Source organism: Gymnoscopelus microlampas (genome assembly GCF_963454915.1).
Source record: "Gymnoscopelus microlampas genome assembly, chromosome: 22".
In the NCBI taxonomy this organism is placed as follows: domain Eukaryota; kingdom Metazoa; phylum Chordata; class Actinopteri; order Myctophiformes; family Myctophidae; genus Gymnoscopelus; species Gymnoscopelus microlampas.
In genome coordinates this window covers 38,094,291-38,105,054 of record NC_139959.1, presented here as the reverse complement: position 1 = coordinate 38,105,054, position 10,764 = coordinate 38,094,291, and the positions used below count along the sequence as shown (strand labels likewise).

At 46.6% G+C, this 10,764-nt stretch overlaps 1 protein-coding gene across 1 annotated transcript in view; it reads left to right on the top strand.

The window, feature by feature from the left end:
• Positions 1-10,764, top strand: part of dnah5l (dynein, axonemal, heavy chain 5 like) — a gene marked incomplete at its 5' end in the record, with an annotated part of 97,442 nt that overhangs the window by 42,744 nt on the left and 43,934 nt on the right. Inside the window, 12 exons of the mRNA XM_084048191.1 lie at positions 169-324; positions 5,689-5,817; positions 6,098-6,313; positions 6,455-6,601; positions 7,241-7,413; positions 7,598-7,668; positions 7,907-8,014; positions 8,306-8,493; positions 8,798-8,992; positions 9,472-9,606; positions 9,922-9,979; positions 10,214-10,345. Of these exons, the coding sequence (XP_083904317.1) occupies positions 169-324; positions 5,689-5,817; positions 6,098-6,313; positions 6,455-6,601; positions 7,241-7,413; positions 7,598-7,668; positions 7,907-8,014; positions 8,306-8,493; positions 8,798-8,992; positions 9,472-9,606; positions 9,922-9,979; positions 10,214-10,345 (1,708 nt within the window). The remainder of the gene's footprint in view (positions 1-168; positions 325-5,688; positions 5,818-6,097; positions 6,314-6,454; positions 6,602-7,240; positions 7,414-7,597; positions 7,669-7,906; positions 8,015-8,305; positions 8,494-8,797; positions 8,993-9,471; positions 9,607-9,921; positions 9,980-10,213; positions 10,346-10,764) is intronic.

Here is a 10,764-nt window from a genome sequence, read left to right as displayed (position 1 = left end):
GGCCAAATACATATCAATTTGGGGGTCCTTGACATGAAAAGGTTTGAGAACCACTGGTCTATATTGAACACCTGTTGCTCCTCTCCTCTCCTCTCCTCTCCTCTCCTCTCCTCTCCTCTCCTCTCCTCTCCTCTCCTCTCCTCTCCTCTCCTCTCCTCTCCTCTCTAGTTGTTACCTCATGTGTTGGAGCAGTTGGATGTGTGTCAGAAGTCTCTGTCAGGTTACCTGGAGAAGAAGAGGCTCGTTTTCCCTCGTTTCTTCTTCGTCTCTGATCCCGCCCTGCTGGAGATACTGGGCCAGGCCTCCGACTCACACACCATACAGGTACACACACACGCACACACACCCCCCCCCCCCCCCCCCCCCCGCCCACACACACACACACACACACACACACACACATAGAGAGAGAGAGAGATAGAGAGAGAGAGAGAGAGAGATGGGAAATAAGTCAGTGAGTGAGTATCCATAGTCTTTCGATTTATGTCAGGGTTTTAACTAGACTTTGTTTTATAAATTCAACATGGGAGGTGAACTGCTGAGTCATATTTCAACATCAAATGAATGAGGACACTGTGTCTTTAAACTCACTCCAGAGAGGGACAGAGTGTGTGTGAGAGAGAGAGAGAGAGAGAGACACACACAGGAAGGCTGACCTCCCATATCATATCAGTCTGTTTGTCAGACAGTGTGTGATGAAATGGCACAGCAAGACGTCCAGCCGAACCAGGATCCGTCCTGCTGTTCTATCTGTCTGGAATCTCTGGATCCACTGAAGGATCCGGAGAGGGTTCCCTGTGGACACAACTACTGCAGTCGGTGTAGCGAGACATACTGGAATAAGAATGATCAAAGAGGGAGATTCAGCTGCCCACAGTGCAGAAAGACTAACATGCCGAGACTTGTTCTGAAGAAAAACACAACGGCGGCTGAGGTGGTGAAGAGCCCGAAGAAGACAGGAGGACCCCAAGATGCGCCTCCTCCTGATCACTGCTATGCTGGACCTGGAGATGTGGCATGTGACGACTGCACCGGGAGAAAACTGAAAGCTGTGAAGACCTGTCTTCGGTGTCTGGTCTCGTACTGTGACACTCACCTCCAGCCTCACCACCAATCTCCCACCTTTAAGAAACACAAGCTGGTCAAACCCTCCGCCGAGCTCCAAGAGAACGTCTGCTCTCGGCACGACGAGGTGAGGAAGCTTTTCTGTCGCACTGATCAGCAGTGTATCTGTTGTCTGTGCTCTGTGGGAGAACACAAAGGTCATGATATAATCTCAGCTGAGGCAGAAAGGACTGCGAGACAGAAAGAACTCGATGCGAGTCAGCAGAGCACCCGGCAGAGAATCCAGAAGAGCGAGGACGACGTGAAGGTGCTTCAGCAGGAGGTGGAGTCCATCAACGACTATGCCGATACAGCAGCGGAGTACAGCGACACCATGTTTGAGAACATGATCACTTCCATTGAGAGAAGACAATCTGAGGTGAAACAGCTGATCAGAGAACGGCAGAAACATGAAGTGGGTCGTGTTGAAGAACAGAGGAAGGTCGTAGAGCAGGAGGCTACTGGACTGAGGAGGAGACATGCTGAGCTGCAGCAGCTCTCGCACACAGAGGATCACATCCATTTTCTACGCAGTTCCACCCCCGTTTCAAGGATCCCCGAATCTACACACCCGGTCAGCAGCAACGTCCGTCCTCGGAGCTACTTTGACGAGGTGACCGTGGCTGTGTCAAAGGTCAGGGACAAGCTGGAGAACATTCTTAAAGAGGAAGGGACACACATCTCAGAGACTTTGAATAGAGGGGAAGTTGTACCGTCAAGACCACAAAAACCCAAGACCAGAGCTGAGTTCTTACAGTACGCACGTCCAATCACACTGGATCCAAACACGACTAATCATTTCCTGTTTCTGTCAAAAGAGAACAGAAAAGTAACAAGCATCAATGAAGGACTAATGTATCATCATCACCCAGAGAGATTCCGTGGAGGAAGACGGAACGCTCAGGTTCTGAGTAGAGAGGGTCTGACTGGACGCTGTTACTGGGAGGTAGAGTGGAATGGAAAGGTTGATATAGCAGTCTCATATAAAGATATAACGAGAGATAATGCTGTCTTCTCTGATGGTCAATTTGGATACAATGATAGCTCTTGGTGTTTACGATGCGGCAGAGGGCATCATGAATTTGTACACAGAGGTAATAATACTAAAATCCCAGGCCCGGTGTCATCTAGAGTAGCAGTGTACCTGGACCACAGTGCAGGTACTCTGTGTTTCTACAATGTTTCTGAAACCATGACCCTCATCTACAGAGTCCATGAGACATTCACCGAGACCCTCTATGCTGGATTTAGGTTTTATTTACAAAATGACAAAGACTATGCTGAGCTGTGTGACCATTCACTGCGAGAATAGAACATCATCTATTATTAGCCGACCTTGTCAGCGATTCCGAGCGTTTTCACTAACCTTTGAAAGGTTGGATGGGTGGGGGGGGGGGGGGGGGGGGGGAGTGATCATCCCTTCCATAGTTATTGAATGTAGGTTATTTTTGACAAAAAGCAACAGACAGCAGAGAAAACGGCATTCTTCCAAATCCATTAGAATGGAAGTGAATGTGGCTGTTTCTTTTTGTGATCACGTAATTTGCTGCTTCAACTGCTTCACTGGGAGTCAAATGGTGACTCATAGGTTAGCAAAGAGCGGCATCTAGCGTATGCACTGAAAACACCAAAACGCTTCAAACACGTCATTGGCGGTGTGGGCGTTAAGTCTTCAGAATGCCACTCACTCTGGCATGTTTGGTCACGGACTATTGGGATGTGCACAACAATCAGAGGCCATCTTTGGCCTATACAGTAAATGCCGTTAACGTCTCACTGTAGATAGATTGTATAGTGCAGCGGATTCTAACCTTCTCTGGACCAGGGCCCAGTTGGAAATCTCAAGTGTGGCCATGTGACCACTTAAGTGGTCTTAAGTGGTCACATGGGTGGGCTGCATGCATTATCAGAGCTGATTACACGGCTTGGTTGAATGCTTGATTCTGATTGGTCAATCGCAGAATTCCGCAGCACGTTATTGTGGGATCGCTAAGGCGATCACACTACTGTTATGTTCAGCTAACTAGTCCTTCATACTTTTAAATTGAAACTCCTTTCCAACTCTACAACATTCAGCTTACTTAGGACATATCGGCTACCATTTGAACTTTTGAAAACAATTGTACTTTTAGAGATATTTCACTTTTAATTGCTAAAGCAATCCCATTCATTTGAATGGAGAAATGCCATTTAGCTACAGTGGAGCCTAGCAACTGCTTATTAGACCCCAGCAACACCATATAAGACCATAGCAACCTCAGTTTTACCCTAGCAACCACCTCTTAGACCCTAGCAACCACCTATTAGACCCCTAACTCTATTAATACTTTAACACCTTTAAAGCCTATAAAACCTTTAACGCATTTCAAACCTTTAGAACCTTTAACCTTTAAAACCTTTAACCTTTAAAACATTTAACACGTTTCAAACCTTTAGAACCTTAGACCTTTAAAACCTTTAAAACCTTTAAAACCTTAAACCTTTAAAACCTTTAACACTTATAAAACCATCAATACTCAATACTATCAACATTCTTAGTGATCCCACACTGTTTCTTCAGGAACAGTACTTTCTAGTTTCTGGATAATGACCGATGAGCTCAATAGCAGACCGCTATCTAATCAAAGGCTCAGAGCACCAACTCGTATCAACCTGCGCTGCTTGATTTTATGCTCTATCCAACATGACAGCCATGTAAACAAACACACCATGTCATTTACAACTATACGTTGCTCTCAAGAATGTTTTTGAAAACATTTGAAGCGAGAAATAGACAATGCAGTGACCAAAAATGTATTCTATTTGATCAAAACCTCCTTGTTTTCCGAGGCGACCGTGTCCGCCCAGCGCAACACTTCTGGAACACTTTCACTGCTGTAAGCAAGGAAATGCTTTGTTTAGTTGTTACTTTTGGGTCAATTTATTGATTTATTTATTAAGTAGCCGTGTAATAAGCGGGACAATTGTCAGCGCTTTGGTCGTGGTTGAAAAATAACCTGTTCCGCCTTGGTTTTAATCATCCTGTCCAACAACGACCAGCGCGCTGACAATCATCCCTTTCATGTTCATTTTAATGATCGGTCAATCAAATGTGTTGCGGCTTGGATTTACAGAACTATAATGGTGCATTCAATAATAAAATGTAATAGAAAACAACATTTCTGGGTCCAAGACATTTCCAGGTGCTGTAATAGAGAGGTACTGTATGGTGACATATACAACCTATAAAAACAAATATTGTTACCTCACTGTGATATAAGTCATTATACTGTATTGTCATTGTCTATTTGAACAAATACATAATACACATTTGTGTTGTAAAACTGACTTTGGTCTGATTGGTTTCTCATTAAAACGGCTTGTTTAATAAAATCCTTAGAGTCGTGTCAGTATTACAGCTTTTGTATTTTGTGTCTCAGACGTTTCTTGATGCCACAGGACTAAAATAAAATAATTCGGGCCGACATTTAAGGAGGTCCAGTGGCCACTGTCATACATATCAGGGGCGCCGATTTATGTCCGCACTTCTGGGTGTGCAGCGCACACACTCGTGCATGCACAGCCGGTCCGCGTTGTTTTTTTTTTGTTACTTTAATGCGGTTAATTCAGTACCAAAAATGTACTCCATGAAGTGAAGATGGCTTTGTTTTTTTTTGTTTTTTTTGCACCCATTTTTTTAGCACCCATCACCAGTTTGTGATGGGTGCTCGTCATTTCCCCTGGGTGCTTTAGCCCCGAGGTACCCGCAGTATCGGCGCCCTTGATACATATTCTCAAAAGGGCTTGGCTGAAAGATCAGTGTCCCCTTGAAAATGATACCAAAGACAATGGCTTTACAAAACGCTGAGTCATTTGACGGTTTTAAGAGCATGCTAAAAACAAATTTGTTTTGTAAGCATTTTGTCTCATGACGTTTTTGCCTGACTCACTAGTACAGGTCAATGTTTTGTTCTAATCCTTGTTGTTTTGTATTATTACTCTATTTGTTATTATATCCTGTTTTTTACTTGTTTAACCTTCCTTATATTGTGTTCCATTGTACAGCACTTTGTAACATTGTTTCGAAAGGTGCTTTGTACATAAAATGTACTTACTTACTTACAATAAAATGAAGCACCGACATATCCTAAAAACATCAATCAAGGCCCGGATCGCTGCCCTTGCGGTCCGGTCACCTAGGCTGCAATCCGATCCCGACGACCTTTGCTACGTGTCACTCCATCTCTCTCTCCCCATTTCCTGGCAGTCTACTGTACTATCAATAAAGGCAGAAAAAGCGACCAAAAAACATCTTCAAAAATACATAAACACATCAATCAATCGATTGACAAAGAGTTTCATTTCAAGTGCTGCTCACTGCAGGGGAAAATATTTTAGTTTCCAACCGACAGCAATGAAAACTAACTAAAACAATGGAGAAAAAAAATCCTTAGTTTTAGTCTTTGTCAATGGCCAATATTCTTCTTAAAAATATTGCAAATATTTAAAATCTAGAAGCGCTCTCTCTCTCTCTCTCTCTCTCTCTCTCTCTCTCTCTCTCTCTCTCTCTCTCTCTCTCTCTCTCTCTGTGTGTGTCTCTCTCAGGCTCATCTGCTGAGTGTGTTTGACAATGTGAACAGGGTGGTCTTCAGTGACAGGTGTTATGATCAGATCGTCAGCGTTCAGTCGCAGGAGGGAGAGACAGTCCACCTCATTCAGCCTGTGATGGCACAGGTACGCACACACAAACACGCACGCACGCGTACGCACGCACGCGCACACACGCACACACACACACACACACACACACACACACACACTCACACTCACACTCACACTCACACTCACACTCACACTCACACTCACACTCACACACACACACACACACACATACAGTATACCGACCATGCACTGGAAAATGTTATGCACTGTTTTCTTATTTTTGCCTTCTCACATGTCTCTCCTCTCCTCCCCTCTCCTCTCCTCTCCTTTCCCTCTCCTCTCCTCTCCTCAGGGTAACGTGGAGGTGTGGTTGGGTCAGTTGTTGGGTGCGGTCAGACAGACTGTGCATGGGGTCATCCGCCAGGCTCACGCGTCCATCAGTGAAGCTGAGGTGAAGCTGGCGGACTTCCAGGCCGTGTTCCCGGCCCAGGTGGGCCTGCTGGGGCTGCAGATGATCTGGACACGAGACGCCGAGGACGCCCTGAGACTGAGCAGGACGGACAAGAAGGTATTTTATTTGAATCCTGAAAAGTAAGGGTTTTGGACATATGATTGGTTTCCACCCAACAGCGATGACATCCACAGTGACTTACACTGTTTTTTTAAGTAATCATTCATGATGTCTCCATTGTCCCTGATTCGCTGTCAGATCATGCAGGTGACCAATCAGAAGTTCCTGGACCTCCTTAACGAGCTGATTGACATGACGACCCGGGAGCTGAGCAGGACGGAGAGGACAAAGTACGAGACCCTCATCACCATCCATGTCCACCAGAAAGACATCTTTGATGAACTGGTAAGGACCTGTCTGTCTCTCTCTCTCTGTCTCTCTCCTGGGAACTGACCAGTACAACCACAGTCAACCAACGATCTTTTTCGACCAATCACAACACTTGTTTCATTCACAGAGAATGTTAACAGATTTGTAAAGTGTCAACGTCATTTCCTTGGGCGGTACTTCCGCCAAATTCCGGTTCTTCCGTTTAGATACTCAACCGGCTAGGTCTTGCCCAGCGTGGTCTCTGACAATCTCTCTCTCTCTCTCTCTCTCTCTCTCTCTCTCTCTCTCTCTCTCTCTCTCTCTCTCTCTCTCTCTCTCTCTCTCTCTCCCTCTCCCTCTCCCTCTCTCTCTCTGTCTCTCTCTGTCTCTCTCTCTCTCTCTCTCTCTCTCTCTCTCTCTCTCTCTCTCTCTCCCTCTCCCTCTCCCTCTCTGTCTCTCTCTCTGTCTCTCTCTGTCTCTCTCTCTCTCTCTCTCTCTCTCTCTCTCTCTCTCTCTCTCTCTCTCTCTCTCTCTCTCTCTCTCTCTCTCCCTCTCCCTCTCCCTCTCTGTCTCTCTCTCTCTCTCTCTCTCTCTCTCTCTCTCTCTCTCTCTCTCTCTCTCTCCCTCTCCCTCTCCCTCTCTGTCTCTCTCTCTGTCTCTCTCTGTCTCTCTCAGGTGTGTTTAAACATCAGGACTCCGTCAGACTTTGAGTGGCAGAAACAGTGTCGTTTCTACTTCCTGGAGGACACAGACAGATGTGTGGTCAACATCACAGATGTGCAGTTCATTTACTGCAACGAGTATCTGGGATGCACAGACAGACTGGTCATCACCCCGCTGACAGACAGGTAGGGCAGGCAGGCAGACGGACAGACGGACAAATGTGTGTACTGTACGTACCGTACAGTATGCACAATACGTACGTACATACGGACCGATGGATGAACGGGTTGTCTGATGGATGGGACGGACGGACGGACGGACAGATTCATTGATTCATTGGCTGATTGATTGATTGATTGATTATTGCAGGTGTTACATCACTCTGGCTCAGGCTCTGGGGATGAGTATGGGCGGGGCCCCAGCAGGGCCGGCAGGAACAGGTAAGAGCCAATCACAACGCTCCAAAAGCTGTCCAATCCCTGCTCATCAAACATTAATCGACCAATCAAATAAAAGCATTCAAACGTATCAACCTCTTCCACGCGTGTGTGTGTGTGTGTGTGTGTGTGTGTGTGTGTGTGTGTGTGTGTGTGTGTGTGTGTGTGTGTGTGTGTGTGTGTGTGTGTGTGTGTGTGTGTGTGTGTGTGTGTGTGTGTGTGTGTGTGTGTGTGTAAAAAGGTAAAACAGAGACAACAAAGGACATGGGTCGTTGTTTAGGGAAGTACGTTGTCGTCTTCAACTGTTCTGATCAAATGGACTACAGAGGACTGGGACGCATCTACAAAGGTGTGTGTGTGTGTGTGTGTGTGTGTGTGTGTGTGTGTGTGCGTTTGCGCTAGTGATACAAGATTTTGACCCCCATAAGATAAGTCAACATTATTGTCAAAACTTGCGTGTGTGTGTGTGTGTGTGTGTGTGTGTGTGTGTGTGTGTGTGTGTGTGTGTGTGTGTGTGTGTGTGTGTGTGTGTGTGTGTGTGTGTGTGTGTGTGTGTGTGTGTGTGTGTGTGTGTGTGTGTGTGTGTGTGTGTGTGTGTGTGTGTGCGCGTGTGCTTGTGTGTGTGTGTGTGTGTGTGCAGGTCTGGCCCAGTCCGGTTCGTGGGGATGTTTTGATGAGTTCAACCGCATTGAGCTTCCCGTCCTGTCGGTGGCAGCGCAGCAGATCTACATCGTCCTGCAGTGTAAGAAGAACAACAAGAAACAGTTCATCTTCACTGACGGAGACCTCGTCGACATGGATCCCGAGTTCGGCATCTTCCTCACCATGGTAACCAGAACCACTTGAACGCCAGCAATATTATTCTGGGGGGAACATTAGCCAAAAATAGCAAATAGCAGCTATTTTTTTCCCGAAAATGTGCTGTATCAAAGAGAGAGACCCTTCTCACTCTGTCTGCAACCGCCCCTGATAATGAACTGGATACATTATACTTGAGCATGAGCATCGGCTCATGAGAGACTCGTCGGATCGGGTTGAATAAATGCTAATTTGTCTGGGGTCCGCTTCTGACGGGTTCCAATTATCCTCGGGTCCATTTTTGTGTTGAGTTGTGGGTGGTTCCCCTCTCCAGAACCCGGGCTACGCGGGTCGCCAGGAGCTTCCAGAGAACCTGAAGATCCAGTTCCGCACGGTGGCCATGATGGTCCCCGACCGAGCCATCATCATGAGGGTCAAACTGGCCAGCGCCGGGTTCCGGGACAACCAGGTCCTCAGCCGGAAGTTCTACACCCTCTACAAACTGTGTGAGGAACAACTCTCCAAACAGGTATTACTACGTGTAATATTATTACCATCGCTACTACTACTATTATTACGAAGGTTGACAGACAACGAAAGGTCAATTTCTGCACTGGGTAAGGGTTAGCTTTGCACAACGAAAGTGATGTCAAAACAACAAAGAATGCGTCGTAGAAAACCTCCGCCGATAGTGTCGGAAAAATAAAAAAAATTACGGTTGCAGACCCTTAATAAAATGTTGTGTACTGTGGAGTGTGGACCGGTTGGGAAGGTGCTCGAGACCACATCCACATCCTTGTTCACGTTTTCGTGGCAACGCTGACGCGTTCGGCAAGTCTGAGATAGTCTCAAAAACACAGAACGTTGAGAGACACGCAGTGTGATGCTCCAAGTATAGATTGGCCTTAAATACTAACAATATTTCTATTACTACTCAATATTATTACTACTACTGCTCCCTGTTTGTGGATGTCCGTGAAGCCTCATGTCCTCAGTGGTTGTCCACAGGTCCACTATGACTTTGGTCTGAGGAACATCTTGTCTGTGTTGAGGACACTGGGAGCGGTGAAGAGAGCCAGTCCTACTGAAGAGGAGAAGACCGTAGTGATGAGAGTCCTCAGGGACATGAACCTGTCCAAACTGGTATAATCACACACCCCACCACCACTGCTTTACACCCAGTATGAGACCATGGTGTCTGTCTGTCTATCTGTCTGTCGGTCTGTCTGATGTACAATGCTAATACTCTTTTGCACCATACATGTCTAGTCTCATGTACATACCTGCTGCTATGACCAGGGATGCATTGGTAATGGGACGTGGTAACATGCCGTGCAACCCCTTTTTTGTGCATGAGCACGCCACGTGTGCTCATGCTAGGTGTTAAGCGACGTGCGCGTGACATCTTTAAAATAGCTCCTCTCTCTCTCTCTCTCTCTCTCTCTCTCTCTCTTTCAGGTGGATGAGGATGAGCCTCTGTTCATGAGTCTGATCAATGACCTGTTTCCTGGTATAGGTAGGCCTGTCTGTCTGTCTGTCTGTCTGTCTGTCTGTCTGACTGTCTGTCTGTCTGTCTGTCTGTCTGACTGTCTGTCTGTCTGTCTGTCTGTCTGACTGTACGCAGTCAAGTTGTATTTACATTCATCAGACAGTTATAGCCTCTCCTCTCCTCTCCTCTCCTCTCCTCTCCTCTCCTCTCCTCTCCTCTCCTCTCCTCTCCTCTCCTCTCCTCTCCTCTCCTTTCCTGTAGTGTTGGATAAAGCAGGGTATGCTGATCTGGAGTCAGCCATCAGCAGTCAGTCTCAGCAGGCAGGATTGATCCCTCATCCTCCCTGGATCCTCAAACTGGTTCAGTTGTACGAGACACAGCGCGTTCGACATGGTACGAACGTGTGTGTGTGTGTGTGTGTGTGTGTGTGTGTGTGTGTGTGTGTGTGTGTGTGTGTGTGTGTGTGTGTGTGTGTGTGTGTGTGTGTGTGTGTGTGTGTGTGTGTGTGTGTGTGTGTGTGTGTGTGTGTGTGTGTGCGCGCGCGCGTGCGTGCGTGCGTGCGTGCGTGTGATGGTAAATGGGCTGCATTGTTGCATTTTCTAAACCCTGAGGAAGACTGTATTGTCGAAACGTTGGTTTCATTTCATTCTAATTAAACTTTCTGCATCGTGGCTAAGAGCTGTGCGGCCTCATCCTTGTCAACGTGGGCTGCATTGTAGCTTCTTTATCCAAAACACCTTACAATGTGCGTCACATTCACCCATTCACACAATTTACAATTTAGGAATTTAGCAGACGCTCTTAATCCAGAG